At 38.5% G+C, this 25,189-nt stretch overlaps 1 protein-coding gene across 1 annotated transcript in view; it reads right to left on the bottom strand.

The window, feature by feature from the left end:
- The window catches only part of LOC127436150 (talin-2), a 224,534-nt gene that overhangs the window by 38,026 nt on the left and 161,319 nt on the right, over window positions 1-25,189 (bottom strand). The window contains exons 32-44 of the mRNA XM_051690104.1: window positions 22,993-23,082; window positions 22,777-22,899; window positions 21,494-21,637; window positions 20,876-21,037; window positions 20,548-20,688; window positions 19,158-19,339; window positions 18,646-18,778; window positions 17,990-18,091; window positions 15,103-15,273; window positions 14,719-14,865; window positions 12,295-12,396; window positions 11,498-11,617; window positions 8,299-8,445 (exon numbers count right to left, since the gene is read on the bottom strand). Of these exons, the coding sequence (XP_051546064.1) occupies window positions 8,299-8,445; window positions 11,498-11,617; window positions 12,295-12,396; window positions 14,719-14,865; window positions 15,103-15,273; window positions 17,990-18,091; window positions 18,646-18,778; window positions 19,158-19,339; window positions 20,548-20,688; window positions 20,876-21,037; window positions 21,494-21,637; window positions 22,777-22,899; window positions 22,993-23,082 (1,764 nt within the window). The remainder of the gene's footprint in view (window positions 1-8,298; window positions 8,446-11,497; window positions 11,618-12,294; window positions 12,397-14,718; window positions 14,866-15,102; window positions 15,274-17,989; window positions 18,092-18,645; window positions 18,779-19,157; window positions 19,340-20,547; window positions 20,689-20,875; window positions 21,038-21,493; window positions 21,638-22,776; window positions 22,900-22,992; window positions 23,083-25,189) is intronic.

Raw genomic sequence — 25,189 nt, 5'->3', positions numbered from 1 at the left:
ACTCCAGGGGTGGTAGCCAGCGTCTTTACCACCGAGCTACCCAGGCCCTAAAATGCTATTTCTAGCCATTTTACATGTACGTTACCAGGCACTATCATATTTTTTTATCAAGAAAATTCACATTGGATCATATTTTTTTTTTCTAGTAAGACCTTTGATATTAGGGCAAAAATCATATTCCTGATAATTTTTGTGTTGTTTTCATGTAAAAATAACTAAAAATCCTTAAAATAGGATCAATTTGATTTATCTTGTTTTAGAAACAACACTGCATGAGATATTTAGGTTTTTCAGAGAATGTATTTTTAATATGTGTATTTTGTCTTACTGTACTGGCAGAGTTTTTATAGTCAAAACAAGTGAAAAAATTTACCAGTGCTGAAGAAGTAATCCAAAGTATTTAGAATACGTTACTGACCTTGAGTAATCTAACGGAATACGTTACAAATGACATTTTACAGCATGTATTCTGTAATCTGTAGTGGAATACATTTCAAAAGTAACCCTCCCAACCCTGCCTGTTGCTGATGGAATGCTGCACGAGTGTTTGTAGCCTGCTAGCCTGCTTAGCATTGCTTATTCTTATTCTTATACGTTCATCGTTTTATCCTTTGTCATTTTACCGCGTTTCGGGTTTTTCCGCTTTTCTACTGTTTCATCTGTGTGTATTATACCTGTTGCTGCTGGTGCCTAGCTTGAGTCTGTGTTTGTAGCATCGCTTATCTGTTTTCAGTTTTTAATCCTTAACATCTGCCATTTTTCAGCATGCATCAGGTTTTCCCCCACATTATTCTCTTATTGCATTTCAACTGCATACATTTTCTGCGTGCATCTGCTTTCTATTTTTATCACGATTCAAATGTGTGCATCCGCTTTCTTTTTTAGCGCGATTAAACTGTGTGCATTTTACAGCGCGCACCTGTTTTTCTCTTCTGTGTTACACGGATTATTGCATCGATCTCAAATCACCACTTATCAAGAACAACCATAACAACAAACAATTGCATGAGGGATTCACATCGGTCTCAAACCCTCACCACTCAGGAACAACCAACAACATCAACAATCAATCAATTGCGGTAAGTCATGGCATCTGCTCATGTTATTTCTTCTTGCATTGCATGTCACATGTTTACAATAGCTTCTTCTGTCAGCAGTGAGGGATTCACATGTGATAAATGTAAGGAATTAGTCAGGCTGACAGAGAAGGTTAATGAGTTAGAGACACGCCTCCGAACGCTAGTGGAGGTTAGTGAGAAAGAGAAGCCGGTAGATACTGTTTTGGATGCGGGTAGTACAGCGAGCAACACACACACTTTGGTTCCATGTCTAGAGCCTCTGCAGCAGAGCGTTTGGGTGACGTCTCAGAGGCATACTCGCTCAGCAAAGCGACAGCACTCTCCCGTTCCTGTTAGCGTTTCCAGTTGATTCTCCCCACTCAGTGATGCACCCACCGACAATCATGTTGAAAGAGCCCTAATAACTGGTGATTCTATTGTAAGGAATGTGGAAATAGAGACTCCATCCACTAGTGTTAAATGCATATCGGGTGCCAGAGTGTCTGACATCAGATCAAATTTACAAAAAGTGCTGGCTAATGCTAAACGTAGATTTTCTAAAATTGTTATTCATGTCGGCACTAATGATGCCAGTGCATCATTGCTTTGCCAGTCGGAGATCACTAGAGATATTGTTAAAGAGGTGTGTGAACTTGCAAAAATGATGTCAGACACTGTAATATGCTCTGGCCCCCTCCCTGCTTGTCATGGCGTCGAGGTTCATAGTAGATTAGTGTCACTGAATGGCTGGATGTCTGAGTGGTGTCTGGAGAATAGCATGGATTTATAGACAATTGGAAGAGTTTTTGGGGTAGACCTGACCTGCTAAAGAGAGACAAACCCCATCCCTCCAGGGAAGATGCCGCTCTCCTCTCTAATAATTTGGCTCATAGTTTTAATGATATTATTTGACTAAATGGGGCCCAGGAAGCAGACAAACTGGGTAATCCGAATGTCTGCTAGCTGCCTTGAGACGTCACACAGGTCACATAAACTACAACACATAGAGACTGTATCACCTAGAAATCACATAGAGACTGTGTCTGTTCCCCGAACTACCAAATACAAAACTCTAAATCACTTAGAAAAAAATTTGATTGAGGTCAAACTTAAAAAATAAATAAAAATAAAAATACATTAAAAAAAAATGAAGGTAGGGCTACTAAACATTATATCTCTTTCTACCAAAGCACTAATTGTAAATGTAATTATTACAGATCATTGTTTGGATGCGCTCTGTTTGACTGAAACCTGGCTTAAACCGGATGAATATAGTTTAAATGAATCTACTCCCCCAGGTTATTGTTATAAACATGGGCCTCGTCTGAGGGGTCGAGGAGGTGTTGCTACAATTTACAGTGAAGTTTTTGGTGCTACTCATAGTAGAGGATATAAGTTTAAGTCTTTTGAACTAATAATGCTTAATGTGACACCATCAGATATAAATAAAAAAACTCTGTCGTCTTTTACCCTTATTCTTATTATAGCCTTATTCTTATTATAGCCTTATTCTGATTTCCTTGGTGAATTTGCAAAATTTTTTTTTATCAGATCTTGTAGTTACTGTTGGTGACTTCAACATTCATATAGATAATGAAAATGACACATTGGGATTAGCATTTATCGATATTCTCAACTCTCTTGGAGTCAGACAAAATGTGACAGGACCAACTCATTGCCATAATCATACGCTAGATTTAATTCTGTCATATGAAGTTGATGTTGATACTATAGTAATTCTACCGCAGAGCAATGACATCTCAGATCATTGCCTCATCTCTTGTATGCTGCGATCAGCTAATGTTACTCAATCTACACCATGCTGATAGATACTATAGTAGAACTATTCTTTCGACCACTAAAGATAACTTCACTAATAATATTCCAGATCCATCTCATAGACTCAGTAAGCCCCAAAGCCTAGAAGAACTTGAAATAACAGAAAATATAAATAGTCTTCTCTAGCACTCTTCATAGTGTCGCCCCCCTTCGATTAAAGAAAATTAAAGAAAAAAGCCCTGTACCATGGTACAATGATCACACTCATGAACTCAAGAGAGCAGATTGGAAAATGGAGCGCAAGTGGAAGAATACAAAATTAGAGGTATTTCGGGGTGCATGGAAGGATTGTGTCTGTGGCTACAGACAGGCACTAAAAGCTGCCAGGTCAGCATATTTTTGCAAACTCATAGAAAATAACCACAACAATCCTAGGTGTTTATTCAGTACCGTGACTAAATTGGTTAGGAATAAAGCCTCAACTGAACCAGATATTCCGTCGCAGCACAAGAGTAATGACTTCATGAATTTCTTTATTGATAAAATTGAAATCAGAAATAAAATTGGAATTATGCAATCATCTGTCACAGTACCTCAGAAAATAGTGTCTCATAATTTTCCTCATGTGCAACTTCAATCCTTTGCTGTCATAGGTCATGAAGAGCTAAAAAAAAAACTTATCAAAACATCAAAAGCCACATGCTACCTACTGTATATTTTATATATACTATTTTTATTGTATACTGTGTATTCTATATTGTGTGTATTGTATACTGTACATTCTATATTATTATTCATATATTGTGTTGTAATTATGTGTATATTAGATATGTAAATTGTGTTGTGTAAATCTGATGTTTATTGTAAATTGGTATATGTCTCATCACTGTCATGACTGCTATGTCAGTCTCTGTAGCGGATATAACCCGATCCTTCCGACGGGTGAGTATCCGTAAAGCCGCGGGTCCAGATGGCATTCCGGGCCACGTCATCAGAGAGTGCGTGAACCAACTGGCTGGTGTTTTTATGGACATTTTCAACCTTTCCCTCTCCTTGTCTTTGGTCCCCACATGCTTTAAAACGTCCACCATTGTGCCTGTAACAAAGCAATCCAAAATCACTTGCTTAAATGACTGGTGTCCTGTTGCTCTGACCCCCATCATCAGCAAATGCTTTGAGAGACTAATCAGAGATTACATCTGCTCTGTGCTGCCTCCCTCACTGGACCCATTGCAGTTTGCTTACCGCAACAACCGCTCCACTGATGATGCCATTGCATCTACACTACACACTGCTCTCTCCCACCTGGAAAAAAGGAACACTTATGTGAGAGTGCTGTTTGTAGACTACAGCTCAGCATTCAACACCATAGTGCCCTCCAAGCTTGATGTGAAACTCCAGGCTCTGGGCTTAAACAGCTCGCTGTGCAGCTGGATCCTGGACTTCCTGTCAAGCAGACGCCAGGTGGTTAGAATGGGCAGCAACATCTTATCACTGACCCTCAACACTGGAGCCCCACAGGGCTGTGTTCTCAGCCCACTCCTGTATTCCCTGTACACGCATGACTGTGTGGCAACACATAGCTCCAATGCCATCATTAAGTTTGCTGATGATATGACGGTGGCAGGTCTGATCACTGACAATGATGAAACAACCTCTCCCTCAACACCAGCAAGACAAAGGAGCTTGTGGTGGACTTCAGGAGAAAAGACAGAGAACACAGTCCCAACACCATCAATGGAGCACCAGTGGAGAGAGTCAACAGCTTCAAGTTCCTCTGTGTCCACATCACTGAGGAACTCACATGGTCCGTCCACATTGAGGCCGTTGTGAAGGCTCATCAGCGCCTCTTCTTCCCGAGACGGCTGAGAAAGTTTGGAATGAACCACCACATCCTCACACGGTTCTACACCAGCACTGTAGAGAGCATCCTGACTGGCTGCATCACTGCCTGGTACGGCAATAGCACCGCCCACAACCACAAAGCCATGCAAAGGGTGGTGCGAACTGCCAGACACATCATCGGAGGTGAGCTTCCCTCCCTCCAGGACATATATACCAGGCGGTGTGTGAAAAAAGCTTGGAGGATCATCAGAGACTCAAGCCACCCGAGCCATGGGCTGCTCTCACTGCTACCATCAGGCAGGCGGTATCGCAGCATCAGGACCCGCACCAGCCGACTTCATGACAGCTTCTTCCCCCAAGCAATCAGACTTTTGAACTCTTGATCTCTCATGATCAATATACATCAGCACTGCACTTTATTAATCATATTATCTCACACCGGACTGTCATAAATTATATTCTCTCTTAACAACACACTGGCAACTGACTATCAACCGACAGCCTGAATGTCAATGCAGTACAATACAACATACTGTATATTTTATATATACTATATATACAATTTTTATTGTATAATGTGTATTCTATATTGTGTGTATTGTATACTGTACACTGTATATTATTATTTGTATATTGTGTTGTGTGTAATTATGTGTATATTAGATATGTAAATTGTGTTGTGTAAATCTGATGTTTATTGTAAATTGGTATATGTCTCATCATTGTCATGACTGCTATGTTGCTTGGAACTGCACCCAGGACTTTCACCCACTATTGCACTTGTGTATATGGCTGTGTGACAATAAAAGTGATTTGATTTTATTTAAATGACAACACATGCTCTCTGTTGCTGATGCTGAAAAACGAATTCATGAGTTCATGACTTCAAGACTAGATTATTGTAATGCATTACTGGGTGTATGTCCAGCAAGATCAATAAATAATCTTTAACTGGTTCAAAATGCAGCAGCCAGAGTGCTGACTAGAACCAAGAAATATGATCATATTAGCTCCATTTTATAGTCGTTACATTGGCTACCTGTTAAATTTCGTATTAATTTAAAAATTCTGTTAACTACGTACAAAGCTTTGAATAGTCTAGCTCCACAGTACTTAAGTGACCTTCTACCACGCTATACTCCATCACGTTCATTACGATCACAAAACTCTGGTCTGTTAATAGTTCCTAGAATAACAAAATCCACAAAAGAAGGTAGATCCTTTTCATATTTGTCTCCTAAACTATGGAATAGTCTCCCTAACACTGTTCGAGATGCAGACACACTCAGTATAAGTCTAGACTAAAGACTCATCTATTTAGCCAGGAATACATCTAATTTATCCTTCAACTCACAATTAGGCTGCTTTAGTTAGGTCTGCCGGAACTAGAAACCAGAAACATTGATCATGATCTATAACTGCAATAAACTGAATGGCATCTATGCTAATATTATTCTATATGTTTCCCTGTCTCATCCTCGGGACTCCTATCCTGAGGTCACCAGAACCGGCTGGATCCAGCTCAATTCCTGCTTCGTGTTAGACTCCACTGCTACATGTCTCTGAGTGATGATGACTAAATGCAGCCGGTGCCAGCCAAACATCACTTCAATCTATTACGATGGACTTCAGAGGATGAACTGATGCCAACTCCAACCATAAGACATGGGATACATCATATGCCATTGCCTGAACCTTGAAATTAAGATAGACCTCACCGAAATTACTGGCCGTTTGAACTGCGATTCACCTAACTGATCTCTGCCTGCATCACCTCGGCCTAATGATGGACTATACTCTTGAAATGGAATACATAGACTATCATTTAATTGCCAACTAAACCCTTCATCAGCCAACTAACAAGGACAATGCATCTATTTGAACTTCTGCAGTTAATCCAGGATGGACTTCAAAAGACATTAGTCATTAATCTTACAGTTCTTACAAAATCTTTGTTTAAATACTGACCCTTAACACTTACTTAGTTTAATAATTTTAAACCATGACTTGCACTATACATAAGTAATATTGGCATTATATTCATGATGTTAGCCAGATGGGAACTGGCCCCCACAGTGAGCCTGGTTTCTCCCAAGGTTATTTTTCTCCATTAACCAACATCTTATGGAGTTTTGCATTCCTTGCCACAGTCGCCTTCGGCTTGCTCACTGGGGTTCTAAATACAATTATTATTTGCTTACTTATTTTTAAACACAATTCACAATCGTATTTTATCAAATTACACAATGATGACTCTAAGACATGATAGATATTACAGTTTCATTTTCTGTTAATGCATGATTTTCTGTAAAGCTGCTTTGAAACGATGTGTGTCGTGAAAGGCGCAATACAAATAAAAATGACTTGACCTTAACCACAAATATTAAAAAAATTTGATGTTTATAAAAATGTATAAACATACCGCAACTTAAAAGTTCTATTGAATGCAATCATACCACCGTATCACTAGGTGGCGACAGTGAGGAAATGTAATGAAAATGAAGAGAAGATGCTAGCCGTGTGCTAAGCTAATAGGCTAACCGGTTAGCTTGTGAGCTAACGGACAAAAAAAAGAAAAGAAAAAAAACAGAACAGAGAAACATTTCACCATTTATATATTTGGTTTAATCAAATAATTTAATATAATTGAAAAGTTCTAATTTGCTATATTTACACAGATAAGACAACATGAATCATACAGCGATTGCATAGGTCTTTAAAAGTTCTTTTAGCCAACAGAATCGCTGTATGATCCTTGGAGTGGGTATGTCGTGTAGTGGGTGTTCCTCTTCATCTTGCGGGATGCAGACAAATACACTTGGCTCTTACCTGCTTATCCAAGGTGCGCAAGTGTTGTGCGAATGTCTGTTTACGTTTCGACATCAGAAGCAGAGAGTAAAGGTTCAGTCACACATACCTTTGCATGGCGAGATTTCGTGTGGAGTTCAAGTTTGGTGAACTTTGCGGTGAAACCAATAAGAAGCTGCTTGATTTGGCAGTGAGCGGTGCTTCGTACACAGCTACACTGAATATACACAATGGACAAGGATATCATTTCAGCATTTATTTATTTTTTTAACTTAACTCTGCCAGAGTATGAAGTGCTGCATTACAAAGAGGCAGTTTGGCAGTTATTTTTCAGCATCCGTTCATGTCATCTTCGCCAGCGGAATTTCGCTGTGCAAAGGTATGTGTGACAGCGCCTTAAGCCGACGCTTTCAAAGTCCCATTTAAATGTAGTTTTCTTGCATTGTCGGATTTTTTTAATGAGCTGATTTTTGTCAGTTATAACTGTATTGGTGTACATTGTAAACAAGCTCACTGTGTCTACCACACCAACAGATAAATCATTACAACCACAATGTTAGAGTTTATTTGAGGTTTAATTTATGCTTATTTTTCAGAGTACAAAAATCACCTAAGGCTGAAGCTATCTACAAAAAGTTGGAATGGAGTAAGTCAAATGGTTTACACTGAATTAAATTAAGAAGTTTAGAACAAACCCTATCAAGAATGCTTGTGGAATATCAATACAGTGCTGCCTTGCAAGCACTGTAACTAGTAAAAGTGTACAGCAGTAAAGTACCAAAAAACAAACAAATTCAAACAGGCCAACCTTTTCAGTGACGGCACGGGCGTATTCGATCAGTTCTCTCTTGGTGAAACTGTCCGTTGGGCTCATCTGCAGGGCTCCAGCCTTCTGCACCAGGTAAATACAGCCGTGACCCAACTCCTGCACCCGACTCTTGATTTGGGATCCCACCTAGAAACTCATATTGGTTTGAAACAGCAGGAGGGTGAGTAAATTACAGAATTTTCATTTTTGGGTGAACTATCCTTTTAAATTCAAAATCAAAGTCCACAAAAGTGCTTCGGTCAGCTTCTATGCATAAATCTGAATCCAAATCTATCTGTGCTCAGCGACTGCCTCTGAAAAGGCTTGGTCTCTATTCAGCGAAGCTCTATTAGATACTTAAGAAGTGATTTTGACGGCTGTCGAGGGGGTCTGACAGCACCGCACGTTCATTAACTGACACAGATCCACGGGTGGGCGGCTCTTCATTATGAATATCACTACGGGCTTTTAAGGCTTGTGGGGGTGCAAGGTTGCTATGGGAACAGCGGCCGCTTATTTTAAAACGCTAGCGAAGAGAGCGCTGGTGGCTAGCACGTTCACTCTTTTTCCAAACATGTGAGAAGCAAAGGTGTGAAATGTGTTGGCTGGTGTTTACACCTTTGATCATGGCACAAAGGAAAACAATGAATGTGCTTGCTATATGTGCATGTGTTTTCATTATGAGGTTGCATGCATTTAAGTTAATTTTTGTGGCAGACAGTGTATCCAAAGTGTACATTTCATTAGCATGGGAATGTGACCTTGATGTTGCTGGCATTATGCTCTACCAGTTGAGCTACACTAAATAATGTGAATTAAAGGATTAGTGCACCCAAGTTGAACATTTCGGTCTGTTTATTCACCCTCACTGAAAACCTGTTTGACTTTCTTTAAATGTGTTTCTTAAAACCTGCATGACTTCAATTCAACGGAAACTCACTAAACCTCCTGAAACCAGAGCATGACTGCTGTGTGCATTTTCCATTTCCCAAAAAAATAAATAAATAATTAAAAAAAAAAAGATTCTAGAGAAAATTTAGAGTTTTCCTAAAAATGTATGTCCACATATGTGGACAGCAGGACTAAGTTGTGAAATTTTAAATAATACCAAGCTATAGAAAGTTATTATGTGTCCATGAGTGTTGGTTATGCTGCCACGGAACAATGTGTATTGGGTAAAACACAAATAAAAAAAACATACAAAAAAATTATTTGACTTGATTTTACTTATGTAACAATGTTTTTTCTACTTTGGCAACAAAATCTCAATTTTCTCTCTTTGCTCTGTCAAAAGAACAAGATAGCCAGTGCTGAAATATTTTACCAATTAGAATTTAGCATAATTCTGACACAAGAAATGGTCAGCATCATCCAATCACTGCCAACCATGTTAAAATAAAATTCTGAATCTATGTACTGATTAACATTGTCCCATATCTGCCATCATGTTGAGTGGTTCAAACATCATCTGCAGCCTGAAACTGAACTTTTGATAGGAAGTTTGGATTGAATGCACTTGGCTTCATAAGAAAACTATAGGAAGCTACCTTGCTCCCTATTCAGTGAATGACTTAACCTCCAGTGTGCTCATCAGTTACAGAAATACTCAAACCAGCCCATCTGGCACCAACAATCATGCCACGGTCCAAATCACTGAGATCACATTTTTTCCCCATTCTGATGTTTGATGTGAACATGAACTGAAGCTCCTGACCCGTACCTAATTGATTTTATGCACTGCACTGCTGCCACATGATTGGGTGATTAGATAATCGCATGGATGATTGTTGGTGCCAGATGGGCTGGTTTGAGTATTTCTGTAACTGCTGATCTCCTGGGATTTTCACGCACAACAGCCTCTAGAGTTTACTCAGAATAATGCCAAAAACAAAAAGCGGGTTCCACGGATGGAGATGCCTTGTTGATGAGAGAAGTCAACAGAGAATGGCCAGACTGGTTTGAACTGACAAAGTCTACGGTAACTCAGATAATCACTCTGTACAATTGTGGTGAGAAGAATATAATCTCAGAATGCTATTCTGAGATGCGGGTTGGTGATGTTTTGGTGGCACGAGGGGGACCTACACAATATTAGACAGGTGGTTTAAATATTGTGCTGATCGGTATATAATATAAATGTGTAGGGACACAGTGTGCACTCAGATAAATTGTGTACTTTGTAATTGTGTATTTCTTCACAGATAATGAGGCAAGGCCAGTGGAATCTCAGGTAAAAACAATAATTTATTATATCACTTTTCTTTCAGTAAACACTGAAAAATTGCCCCACAGACCCGAACCCCACATAAGGGTTAAACTTACTAAAGTGGACCACTGTTATGGTGTTTTTTCATTATTTTTGGAGTTTATAAGCATTTGTCATTGTATGAAAAAGACCTATTCTTTCCTCCTCTTTTTTTTAAATTCTCCTGTTGTGTTCCAGGGAAGAAAGACAGTATGTTGGCAGGTTTGAAACGACATTAGGGTGTTTTAACAGGTTCACAATGCCGCTAGCAATGCCAAGGTCATAGGTTCCCAGCGGTGTTTGGTGTAATCTAATTACAAAGTAATTACTTACTGTAATTTAATAAATTTTTAGTACTAAAAGTAGTGTAGCACATTACATATTTAAATTCTTCTAATTAGATTACAGTTACTGAATTTCAATTACGTTAATTACTTTTAAGTGCATTACTTGGGTTGCAGATATTTGTAAAACAATATTATTTTTGTAGAATAAATTACAAATGAATTACGTTAATGTGTACATCTGTTTGCACACATGTTGAAGCTGAAGGGTGTGCGCCCCCTTACGAGTCAATGAACAAGGAGGAAATATACACATTATTTTGAATTTGTTAAGTGGAAAAACAAAAGCTCTTCTGTGAAAAGAGAAGTAATTAGTAATTTGTAGTGAATTACTTTTGTGAGTAACTTATCCAAGACTGGTTCCCTGGGAACACACACACTAATAAAATGTTCTGTATACCTTCAATGCAGTGTGTATAATATTTTGGATGGACTACCATAAATGCAAATGACGACAGACTTTTAAATTTTTTCATGCACAATTTCTTTAAGTCTGGAGTTTGGGTGTGGTTTGAGCCATCTGCGGTTCTGTTAGTGTGTGTGCAAGCGGGTATATCCCAGATGAATGGTCTGTGGGGGGGCATCTGCACTGGTCTGGATTGATTCTCACCTCCTCTGGCTCGGCAGTGGCGGCTGCCAGACGGCCTTGCTGTGCCAGCTGGCTGTAATCCACAGTCACCTGAGACGCCAGCCCACCCAGCTCCTCCGGACATGTCACAGACTTAGTCATCTGCGGTCATATATCAGAGTACACGGAAGTGTAAACAAGCATGATAACTATGAAATCAATGCATAGCTGTTAGAAAACTGTATGTAATTCGCCAAATTATGCAAAAAGTGTGAAAATATTCAATTTAATTGTGTGTATTTAGGATACATAAAATGTAGCAAGACAAAGGAGTTGGACATTTTATTTCAAAACCATAAAAAATGTAAATTCCATCACAGTCATTGCAGTGGGAATTTTTATGACTTCCAGAAAAAAATGACATAAATCTAATGTGATGCATGTACATACGCTGTTGGACATTGTTAGTAAACAAATACAAAAATTGAAAATGTTTTAAGAGTTTACTTTTTTAGAAGTCCACAGTGCTAAAAGTGCCCAAAGTTGAAGAAGCACCCATATATTATTATTTATTTAATGTTTTGGCTAATTTGATAATGCTTTCAGCTACCAATAAAAGTTCCTTCAGCATATTTAAATCTATTTATTAGATTTTTCACAGAATTCCCATATATTTTCAATGAAGAAAAAAAGTGTACTTCCATGTTCGGCCTGACTATGAACCGTGATGCAATGAGTAAACATTTAAAATGCCACACATTTCCCCAACAAGTGTCAGACAGGAAGTGGGAGTCTTTTGAGTGAGCCAAGGATGGATGTTACCGTGGAAGTGTGCTCACCATTTCTTGTGCGGTAATAGCGATTGCTTTTGAAAACTTCACCATGGTGGTCTGGTAATCCACAAAAGTGCCGTCAGGCTCCGGAGGACTGCCTTCATCCATCTGTAGAGCGAACAGACCCAGAAACAATGATGTAATGCTGGAACAAGTCCTAATACAAATTACGGTGTTCGTGCAGTGCATGTGCATAATACTGTGATCTTTCCGAGAGGAAATAAATGAGTAAGAATATCTTATTGGCTGCCATTGACTTCTATATGAGTCATGACAGTATAATTAAGGATTGCGTGCATCCAGTGCTGATACATGGGAATGTTGTGCCAAGTCAGTTTAATAATGAGATACAGAGACAGCTGCAGTATCTGTGATGAGTTAACATGTGAGACTGGCATCTAGAGCATTTGAACAAAAAAAATTCCTATTGATATCCATTTTTACTAGGGCTGTATATTTAACGCATTAATTCAGTGCGATTAATTATTTTTAAAATGATGCGTTACATTTTTTTTTACGCAAATTAATCATGCCCCCGGACCACAATAAGGAATATTTCTACCATCGGAGCAATTCAATCTTGAAGTATCACCGGTTTTCTCCAGGGGGCAGTAAGCAAAATTCCAGCTGTATAGGCAACGCACAGCATATATAGAGAACAACTAACCACACTCACTGACACACCCATCCGAATGCAGGGATTCTAAGACGTGTTTTTCCAAGTTTCAAACTATGTTTAACTTGACACAGCGACCTAAAAACAGCATACCATGTAATTAATTCAGTAAAAAATGTTAATCAATTGACAGCCCTAATTTTAATTTTGGTCTTTTTGGCACTGTTTTTATAGGTAAAGTAGGAGAGACAGCAAGAAATGATAGGGTGAAGAGAGGGGAAAAGGATTAGGAATTGTTGCGAGCCTGGTTCGAACTTGAGATGTCCACATGCACACCAAGGCTGAATGTCTAACCACTAGACCACCACTCCGACCTGATGATTTTTTTATAACAGGGTGTCTATTAACTGTGACCAACCCTCTTTTAATAATCTGGAGGACTGTAGTAATATTTCAAAATAATAACTTATCGTAGGGACGATTCGTCATTAGTGTGAATTCATTTGTGAGATAAGAAGCTAATGTGGTTTGGCAAAGCAAATCTCTTCAAATTTTTTGCGGTTTTGGACAAAGAAAAGACGCGATCACACATACCTTCGCATAGTGAAATTCCGTGGTTGAAAAACAGTCATCTCAATTGGAATCCACGTGATTGCGAATTTCGCATAATGGACTTCAGGTGGCGAAGAATTTGCCCTTGCGTATTTCAATGGAGTACATGTTTGATGAACTTTGACAGGTGAATTCACCACGTTGACCAATAGGAAGTTGCTTGGTTTAGCAGTGACCTCTGTGATTGGGCGGTGCTTCACACACAGCTATATTGAATATTCACAATGGATAAGGATATCATTTTAGCGGTGAGTTTCTATTTAACTTAAGTCTCACAGAGTATAAAGTGTAGCATTAAAAAGAGGCTGCCTGACAATTACTGTATATTTTTGCTGGTTGCACGTGCGCTCAATGTCCACCCAGGCCATCTTCGCTCGCAGAATTTAGCCGTGCGATTGTATGTGACCGAACCTAAAGACGAAATATTGGTTAGGCAAACTAAGCATCTAATATTTTGGCATTATCGGTATCGTGCCTGCTTGACTTATTTATGCCTTGTGTCAATGACTTAATTCAATGTATCAGTTAAGAGTGCACATATTCTGTTTTAAAATATATTTTTCACAGAATTTTGAGTAAATATATGCATGTCTCATTTGCTATCAAAATTGTATTACCTTAAAGTTGAAAATGTAGATCTAGCAAGGGCTCCAGAGGTTTGTGCAAAACCAGACTGTTTTGCCCGAGACGGAGCACTTGTATCACAATGAATGGGAGGAACTGGAACAACTGTTTTGTAGATTTCAATCTTTCCCCATTCATGTAGATAGGAGTTGTATTTTATGCCGCTTGTATCCACAGAAAATGTCTGACCAAGAGGGTTCCAAAAAATGGCCGCCGAGTGGACTGACTTTTTGGCAAAACCTGATCAAGATTTGAGAATGCTCCAAAGAGCATCTTGTGTTCTTCAAAGGAAGCAAGAAATCTGACTTTTTGTACAAAGGAGTAAAAACAGTCCAAGTCACAATTGGTGACCTAGAAAGTGTCGAATCTTGAATATCAAAATTCTACATTTTTCTGTTTATTTCTAGGTTTAAATTAGATTTTGAATACCAGATTTTCAATGTGGACTTTTGAACCCCACTGTATTGGCATTTTGTTAACCAGTGGCCAACCAGCTCTTTAGATATCAGCACTGGATATTGAAAAACCCAATTTAGGTTGAACACTTGTTTTGGATGTAGTTCTACATAGTCACTGACCCGTCCCATAGCCTCAGCGATGGACTCCACCATGCCGCCCACCATCCCCCCCTCACTGGCTGCCTCATTTAGAGTCACCATGATGTCATCAACGGCCTCCTTCATCAGCTGAGCTGCCTCTGCTATGGCATCATGAGTGTGAGTCGCCTGCAAGAGGTAAACAGTGTATATCTATCACTGGCAGATCACATTGCGATTAAGGTGGCCCATATAGGCTCATAAACACCACTTTACCAACAAACACGTGCACAATTTTCCTCTTTTTAAGTAGAAGCTACGTGATTATGCCATAAGAGACTACAGGTGAGTGGTCTCAAATTGTAAAGTCTCCTCCATTACCTTTTTTCATACCCATTGGACCCATTTGTTATTGTTTTATCATACCTTTGGGTTTCCTCCGCCTTCTTTGGCAGCGTAGAGCATCTGTAGAGCCGATTCAAACAGGGTTTTGGTTTGATCCAGTATATTCATTTGCTGCTGATGGTCTGCATGTTTAGACGCCAGTCCCACTGACGCCACGATCACTGGCTCAAAATAGCTAGCTAACTGAGTCACCTGGAGAGGACAACATAAGTTAACAATATTTAACAAGCAAATATACAGCTCACAGCATATATATCAGGCTAGACTGACATATAGAGTCAACAGATACAGTACTGTGCAAAAGTTTTAGGCACCTGTGAAAAATTTTGCCTAGTGAAGATTTCTTAAAAAATAATGAAATAAATAGTTTTAATTTATAAATTAATGTCATACAAAGACCAGTAAACCAAAAAATCTAAATCAAAATTTATTGTGACCACTTTTGCCTTCAAAACATCACCATTTCTCCTAGGTACACCTGGACACAGTTTTTCTTGGTTGTTGGCAGATAGGATGTACCAAGCCTCTTGGAGAATTCACCACAGTTCTTCTATCTATTTAGGCTGTCTCAATTGCTTCTGTCTCTTCATGTAATCCCAGACTGACACGATGTTCAGTGGGGGGCTCTGTGGGGGTCATGCAATCTGTTGCAGGGCTCCCTGTTCTTCTGTTCTATTCTATTTGCAAAAGGAATGTTTGGCAGTCTAAAATGTATATTTAATTTTGACTCCATAAAGCTGAAGATATAAATAACCATCTTAAGACAAATGTTTTTGTGAAATATCTTATGTGCCTAAAACTTTTGCACAGTACTGAACATTTACACTGACATCAATTTGACTGAAAAGCTGACATACACTTTAGACAGAAGGCATTCATCTTGAACTGAATGCAAATTTTTCAAAAACCATTTTTTTAATGGATTTGTTGTGTTTTAAAATGTGCAATTCATAACCATCATAAATGGTGGACCATTACTAAAACAGATGCTATGACAATGTTTTCATTAAGATCCATTCTTTATATGAATTCCTGGTTCTTAAAGGGATAGTTCACCCAAAAATGAAAATTCTCTCATCATTTACTCACCCTCATGCCATCCCAGATGTGTATGACTTTCTTTCTTCTACAGAACACAAAGATTTTTAGAAGGAAATCTCAGCTCTGTAGGTCCATATAATGCAAGTGAACAGTGACCAAAACTCTGAAGCATATAAAGGAAGCATAAAAGTAATCCATAGGACTCCAGTGGTTAAATCCATCTTCAAAAGTGATATGAAAGGTGTGGGTGAGAAACAGATCAATATTTAAGTTCTTTTTTACTATAAATCTTCACTTTCACATTTTTCTTTTGTTTTTGCATTCTTTGTGCATATCACCACTTTACAAGGCAGGGAGGAGAATTTATAGTAAAAAGGACTTACATATTGATCCACCCTTATCATATCGCTTCTAAAGATATGGATTTAACCACTGGAGTCGTATGGATTACTTTCATGCTGCCTTTATATGCTTTTTGGACCTTCAAAGTTCTGGTCACCATTCACTTGCATTGTATGGACCTACAGAGCTGAGATATTCTTCTAAAAATCTTTGTTTGTGTTCAGCAGAAGAAAGAAAGTCATACACATCTGGGATGGCATGAGGGTGAGTAAATGATGAGAGAATTTTCATTTTTGGGTACACTATTCCTTTAAGTGTCACTATTTTAACATCATTTACACAATTATGAGGTAGTACGAAGTCAGCCAAGAAGGACATTCAACATCATTGTTTCTATCAACCAATCATAGCCCTGACCCTAATATCACAGGGCAATGATTGGTTGATAGGAATGCTGCTTAAGGAGGCCTAATTGAATCCCAATGGTTTAAATCATGTTATAAAATGAATAGTTCTGGTCCTGGATGTTGATTGGTCAATAGCCATGTGTGACGAGGAGGAGGGCGTGGCCAGGGCGTTATGGAGCACGGCCAGCGCTGAATCAGCTGATCAGCGGATCAGCGGGAGAGCGAGATAAAGGGCAGCCGGAGACGCCGGTTCGAGAAAGAGAGAGACGCACACGGCTGTGCTGCATGTTTGTTTATGTTGGTTATAAATTGAGTTTGACAAAAACTTTGTTTACTGTTTAGCCGGTTCACGCCTCCTCCTTGCCAATCCTTATACTGTTACCGTGCTCCATCACGGCCCGGCCATGCCCTCCTCCTCGTCACACCATGCTTTATTCAAGATAAAGCGCAGCTACTTTATGACCTCTTCACCAAGCTACTATTTCAATCACTGCGCAGCACCCATAGCTGGTCATTATTTTTGTTGCATATCTATGTTCTGTTACTGTTTACTGTTAGGGACTATGGCCGCATCCACACTAATCTGTTTTCATTTGAAAACACATCTATTTCACTACGTTTACATAAAACAGAGAACAGAACTTACTAAACATGTCTGAGGAGTTTGTAGTTGAAGAATTGATGCATTTCTATGCCCAGCCTTATTTTTTTGAACGCAGTACTCAGAAATTAAACAGAAACAGAGAGTCGGCTACAGCAGCCACAGTCACACCAAGTCCTAACCTGACGGCAAACGACATTTGAAAAGGTATATTTTCTATGGAAATCAGAGTATTTGTCCTAACCAGCAGTGATAAACTATAAAAGTTATACTTTTGCATTCTTTTGAAGCTTAAAGAAGTGGTCATCATAAACACACAATTTTCACAATTTCTCCCTTTGTGTTAAGAAAAAGAAAGAAAGTCATATGGGGTTAAAACAAAACAGGGGTGAGTAAACAATGACTGAAGTTTCATTTTTGGGTGAACTATACTTTTAATTAAGGAAATCATGGATTCCACCTTTAAGTACAGTGCAGAGGTACAGTAAAACTCTTTGTGCTTCATGCCTGTTGCTACCTTGTGTCCGAGCTGAGCCGCTTCCCCTCGGGCTGCAGTAGAGATAGGGTCAATGAGGTGACCGATCTCTTGCACGGCAGAGGTCAATTGCTCCTGTAAAGCCTAAAAGGAGCACTAATATTAGACAGATACTCTTAGGGGCCATTCACAAACAATGCTGTTTTTCTATGTAAACATGTATTAGATGTATGTCTTTGACCAATGAATGCATTTCAGCATCTCATTTTACATATATAAAGGTTAGCCAGTCATAACAGAGCTCATTTACACATGGAGTCTTAAAGGTAGCAAAAGCAGCCAATTCAATTATAAGCGTCAAAGAGAGGGAAATGGTTATGATAAGGTACATTAAATAGTATAGCTATTATAATTTAAATATTAATTAAATAATATTAATATCGTCAATAATTATTTAATATTAAGAGAAAAAACATGAAATGCTACAAAAGTGTAGAATTTAATTGTCCTGACACATTTGAAAATCATAACATTGAAGCAAATCTGATATGGAACAAAACCACTAACATACTGTAGATCCAAAAAAGCTGAGCTTCACAGGTGAACAGCACCATACTAGAGTTATGCATTCATTCAAATTTCTGTGGATACAAAAAAACAGTAGGAATAGACATAGAGAGAGGTATGTGTTTTGTTACCTCCAGGGAGATGTCGTCTCTGCGGGGCAGACTCTGACCTACAGCAGCGAGAGACACCTGCTCAATGTCCCTGATGCTCTTGTTGATGCCGTCAATGGACTGGTCACATTCCCGCTGTCCGGGAGCCTTGTCCCTATGACAACAGAGCACGAGAGGTTGCTATAGGGTTGCTGTGGACTGTTTTTCAGATGGGACTTAATTGAATTTATTTTCTCCACACAATCCGGATATTGTACATTACAGGTTTCATAAAACAGGACATACTTTTTGAATTTTTAATGTAGTATTTATTTGTATTTTATTTCAATTATGGTGTAAATAACTCAAATAATCCACTACAGATGACTAATTACAGTATTCTCTAAAACTGCAATCAGATTAGTATACTGATTATTTACATGTTTTAATTAAGATAGCTCGAGCTACGGCTCGGCTGAACCTTTTCAACAAAAAGCCCACACAGCCGCAACATAAATGTTCCAGCTATCAGTCTTTATTTGCATGATACAAACCTGATGGATGTAATAAGGCTCTTGATGGAGTCTGACACGGTGCGGGAGTGGCCTGCCAGGATAGACCAGGTGGGCGGGTCTTTGGGGTTAATGATGAGTGAGCGGGCGGTCTCTAACAGTTGGGTGGAACTGTCCAGCATGGAACGAGCTGAGCGTAGGATTGGCTCCTGTGCGGCAGAACCCTGGAAATAGAAGTTGTAAAGGAACAAAATGATTAGAGTTCAGTATGTAGAGGCTGATCCTGTAATACTGAGGGCGACACATCGCTTCAAATGATAAACTGAAATTTAAATAATGTTTCTATCACAGTTCAAATGGGCCAACAGAATGCTTGTTAATTTAAACTCCAACAGTCAAAAATTCAAATATAAACAAACCCACAAAAGGCCTTTGATCTGCTTCAAGTTGCTCGGTCTGTATTATTAGAGAAAGTGGAGATTTAGAGTAAAAAAGACCTACATAGTGATCTGTTTCTCCCCCAAAATTATTATACTGCTTTTGAAGACATGGATTCAACCACTGGAGTCTTATGGATTATTTTATGATGCTTTTATCTGTTTTTCGGAGCTTCTGGCTGCCATTTACTTGCATTGTTAGGACCAACAGAGCTGAGATATTCTTTTTAAAATCTTAATTTATGTTCATCAGAAGAAAGAAAGTCATACACATCTGGGATGGCATGAGGGTGAGTAAATGATGAGAATTTTCATTTTTGGGTGAACTATCCCTTTAAAGTGTTTTTAAAACTAATTAAAATCCGCTTAACTTTCGTTGACCTTTTGGGCTTCCTGTAAAACAGAGGATAAGAGGAAGTTAGTCCATGAATGGGGAGAAACCACTTTGTTTTGGCACAACATTACAGGCAATTTTCAAAGTCAGAGGAGTCACCTAGTTTTTTTTTATGTAGGCAGTGGGGGAAACCTGAAAGGACATTTTCTTAAATTTGGCTCACAAAAAGTGCAGTGGTGGGGACTTGCATTGACCTCTATTGTTTCATACTAAGCTAATTTTTTTTTAAAATGTTTTTATTTTTTTAAATTTGATTTGACAAATTTGTACAAATGTACAAGAATGATCAAATATAAACCATCCTATACAAAAAAACAAAACCAAAAAAAAGAAATTACAGCCTGTAGATACTGATATTTTCTGTTCACTTACCGTATCCATACCTTTTTAAATTTTCATTAAGACATTATTTAGGATGTATATTAAGCCGTTTTCCTCATGAGGATAGTTGGTTACTCCCTACTAAGTAGGTGATTTCAGGTTTTACTATCCTTGTGGAGACATTTGGTTACCACAATTTACTGTTAGCAAAATCTGAGCCACACATACACAGAGAGAATAAATAATACATGGAATATTCTGGTATTTTGAGTTTCATCACCTCATGGCTTATCTGTGCAGGAATGCTTGCAAACTCCGGATTGGAGGCGAAGGTTGAGAGATTATCCACAGCTTCTATCAGCGGGGACGTGGCCACACGGCACCTTTCACGGTTCTCATCCGAGAAATCCCCATCTAGGGCCTGAGATAAACAGTAGAGGAAGATCACTTACTGTAAAATACTACAACCCACAAATTAAACTTTGTTGATGGCTACAAGGTTGCAAATGGACAGGCAAGCTCATGTCTTCATGCTAATGCAGAAAATTCATTAATTCTCAATTACTCTGGTACCAAATGACCTTTTGGTAATTAATTTCAGGCCATACCTTTATCGTTTTGACAAGGTTAGCCGTGGTATTGGCGACCTCTTTGGCGGACTGCACGAAATGTCTTCGGGCTACAGGGCTGGCTGTTTTGGAAGATGCCAGACGACAGGCATTGCAAAGGGCTGATGTGTGCTTGGCAACGATTGTAGCTGCCGACAAAACCTACACCAATAAATAAACAACAACAGAAACACTGTAGCTTAAAAAAACAACAAGAGGAACTTGCCAGATAGGCAAAAATAAAAGAATAATGAATGCCTTTATTTAGGGCAATTAGGATTTTATATTTTATAGCCCCCAATTGTCATTACGGCAATGCGAGAAAAAAAAAATATTATTTAAATTGTAAATCATAGTAGCACTCATCATTGGAAACAATGGAAATAGTAAAAGTTAAAATTCCAGACGCATTATGGTAATGAGAAGTGGGGGGGAAGGGGGGTAAAATTAGTCACAATCCCAAAAATCTTAATGGCCCAAAATGTAGGCTTCATATTCTTAATGACGAGTATAATTTCATATTCTTTTGCATTGATACGGGGGAAAATGTGACCAGGACATATTCTTGACAGGAGGTCCCAAAGGGCTTAATCAGACAGAAACATTTCAAATAGTCACCTGGGAAGGACTGCTGGCTGGATCCACCAGGTTCTGGCAGGCCATCTGAATCGCCTGATTGGCTCTGGCAAACTGTATGGGATCCACCAATCCCTGATGACCCGACTGGCTGTTGGGATCGGAGACACCGACCAAATAGGAGGCCTGAAAGGAGAGAGCTCATTTGTAAATTGTTATGGAAAAGTATCAATTAAATGAGTACATGTAAATAACAATGTAAGATAACAGAAACTAAGAAATTATTTGTATTTAGCAAATTAATCTTAAAGATAACATCCACAGCAATCAAAATGGATCCTAGTCCAGTACTTTCTTAACCCTAGAATGCATATGCAACTTTTACATTTGTGGGTCAAAAATGACCCGGGTGAAATCTAGATGCTTATTCTTTATAACCCCCCACCTTTTTTTTTTCTAAATTAAGTGTCATTATTATTTTATTAATTATTTCCTTTTAATGACTGATCTTTCATTCACTTCTGAAAAGTTTCACACACACATTGAAAATGGAGTATGAGTTTTGGGTGACAGTATTAAAAAAGACTGTATTAACAGAAATATGGGCAATTTACATGTCTGATGGTAAAATATGAAATGTCTCAAATGTCTTGACCCACATATGCATTTTAGGGTCAATCAATGTCTTAGGTTATTCTAAAGAAGAAAAAAAAAATTTGTTAATAAAAATGTAATAACCTTCTCCACCACTAAGGGTTGGGGATAGGGTAGGGTTAGAGGTATGGGTAGGGTTAGATTAAGGATTAGGTGTAAGGTTAACAGTGTAATTACAGATGTAATTAAATGCAGGTACTTTAAATGTAAGTACAATGCAACCACACATATCTACATTATAAGTACATTTGATCAAATGCTTAAATACATACTAGTTATAGATAACTACCATAAAATGGGTCCAAATAATAATTGTTTTTAAACTGGTTTCCTGAATACTCCCATACAGATAGTCCTGCCTGAAATTCACACAATTGGTTGAGCTAATGTTGCTATGTCAGGCTGCTCAAACAAAGAGAGCAATGCTGAAAGCACCACAGAGCCACTATGTTACACTTTTGGGGAAATCAACTTCAAAATGGCCTACTTATAGTTGTCTCTGCATGTTAAAAACGGATATGATAAAGTATTTTACATTGAAACATTTTAAGCAGTTCTGAATGTGTTGCAAATTACTTTACATGTTGTCTTTATAGACAAAAGAGTTTCTAAAGCAATGCTCCAGGTATATTGTGGGAGTAATATCAGGCAATACTATTCCAAGAGCTCACCTGTCCTGCTGCTTCGGTCAACCCACACAGCGCTTTGGATGCCACACCTACACAATCCCCAAACGCTGGCACGTTTCCTGTCTTACAGTGCTGCGAGATTCCAGCCATAGACTCCCCGAGAACCTGCTCAGTAAGAAATGTATTATGTACCTCCCTTTGAAATGAATTGCTGCTCATTTTTAGAACGTTTTTGGAATGTTGCAAAGGATTCTTTACCTTGGAATTCTCCATAACGCTCTCAATGCAGTCAAAATAGGAGAGATCGCTGACTGGCTCATTTGGATTGTCTAGCATTCCTCGTACGGCCTGTGTGTATGTGGGAAAGAGAGAGGGGTATGATGCTTTGAGACTATAAAAATGCCTTTTGGTCTGAAATATTTCTATATTCAAAATAAAGAGGAATTTCAAGGTTTGTAGATTGTAAAACAGGCTTCACCACGTAAAAGTAGGCAGATTGTATCTAAGATATAATATATTTTACATCTCAGAGACTGAGGGTGGAATTAAGTATGATTTGCCCTCATTGGTAGCACAGGTTATTTTCACACGTTGTTTGCATTGTTTTAGTGCTCGATTCACTAAAGGAATTGTGCAAATCAGGTAATGATACAAACGTGCACTTAAAATAAGTGCTAAACGCAATCTGCACAGAGCAATTCCTGATCTCGAAGAACGGTTCTGGAGGGTGCAGCAGAAAACCACGACTTGCTGGGACCAGAGTGTTTCCTGCATTGAAATTTTTTTTCTGACCACCCAAGTGGCATTTCGGTCCCCCGAAGCAAATTTAATGATATTCACCTCCTCACTGCTTTATAATCGCTGAAAATACAGCTCAGATGCCTGGTTTCATGTGAGTATTACACGGACTATTGCAGAAACACTCACACAAGGTGCATGAAATTCAACCAGGCTTCCCATGCTCCAGACACAGAATCGCTGACCTGGCTTCCCTCTATATCGCGCCGCAGATCACAAAAGTTATGCAACTCATATGAATTCTACTAAGAACTGTCTACTTTAAAGCACTATGGAGTGCGTCAAACATCTCCAACAATTATGCAATTACGTATTCATTCAGCGTGATTAATTGTACAGATAAAGAAACCACAATCAGGCTTGCTTGACATTAGTGACAGCACAAGATGAGGATGCATTCTTGCGTTCAAACACAGCTGGACGGAATATCAAACAGAGGGATCTTGAGATGTGTTTTTCTAAGTTCCAAACTATGTTTAATTTGACACAGCGACTTGAAACCGCTGAGTTTATGATGCGACGCAACCAAAGTCAGATGGTCCAAAAGTGTCCGTCTGACATGTGTACATTGACGTGTCCTTAGAAAAGCCCTTATAATAAGCCCTTATAATATCTTGGATAGATTGATTAATTCAATAGCTAAATGGATTGCTGTAGACCAGTGGTTCTCAACCCTGTTCCTGCCACCACCCCCCCCCACTCCGACACTACACATTTTGGATATCTCCCTTATCAAACAAACCTGATTCAGCTCATCAGCTTGTTAGTGGAGACTCCAAGACCTGAATTGTGTGTGTGTCAAATAAGGGAGATATACAAAATGTGCAGTGTTGGGGGGGCTCCAGAAACAGGGTTGAGAACCACTGCTGTAGACTGTAGACCAATGACTGGCTTACGTTCAATAATATGGAAATAAACTATATATTGCCTTCTAAAGCCACTTTTTGTATTGTGTTGTCAATGCTTTACTCATCTGACGCAATAACTTAATGTATTTTAATGATCTGAATTATTTTTATAATACAGTTTATATTATTAAAATGATTTAAATATAGCTATTTATAATTCTTTATTCATTATATATTGAATTATTGCTAATCAAATATCGATATGCGATTAATTGTGATTCATTCTATTAATTAATTGCCATATTATGTAATTAATTCAAATAATTTTTTTATTAATTGACAGCCCTATTATTAAGCTACTTTGCATGAATAGATGACCATGTACATCAATACACCAACAAAGATGGGTATTATACAGCATCACTCCACCACTTGGATGCAGGCATCTGAATTCACTCTTTAAACTGAAGAAAATGCGCTTGACTACGCCATGCGTCAGGATATATGCCTGGTCAATGCTCTTCTCCATCATTTGATTATCATTCAATTACTTACTCTTGCTATTATCAACAAAAAATGTAAACAAACATTTCTCTTAAATACAATTCTGTTTACCGATTGCTTTCCATGAATAAAGCACAATCTACAATAAGCCTAATGTACGCACTGAACTCGCTTGCAGAGTTGGGTGTAACTGGATTACAAATTAATTTGTTACTGTAATCGAATTACTTTGGGGGCGGGGGGAGTAGTGTAACTCATTACATTTTAAATTATTGTAATCAGATTACAATGAAAGTAATTACTTT

The sequence above is a fragment of the Myxocyprinus asiaticus genome, chromosome 46 (assembly GCF_019703515.2).
Source record: "Myxocyprinus asiaticus isolate MX2 ecotype Aquarium Trade chromosome 46, UBuf_Myxa_2, whole genome shotgun sequence".
Taxonomy (NCBI): domain Eukaryota; kingdom Metazoa; phylum Chordata; class Actinopteri; order Cypriniformes; family Catostomidae; genus Myxocyprinus; species Myxocyprinus asiaticus.
Note: the sequence above shows the minus strand (reverse complement) of the source record. Positions and strands in the feature narration are given on the sequence as shown.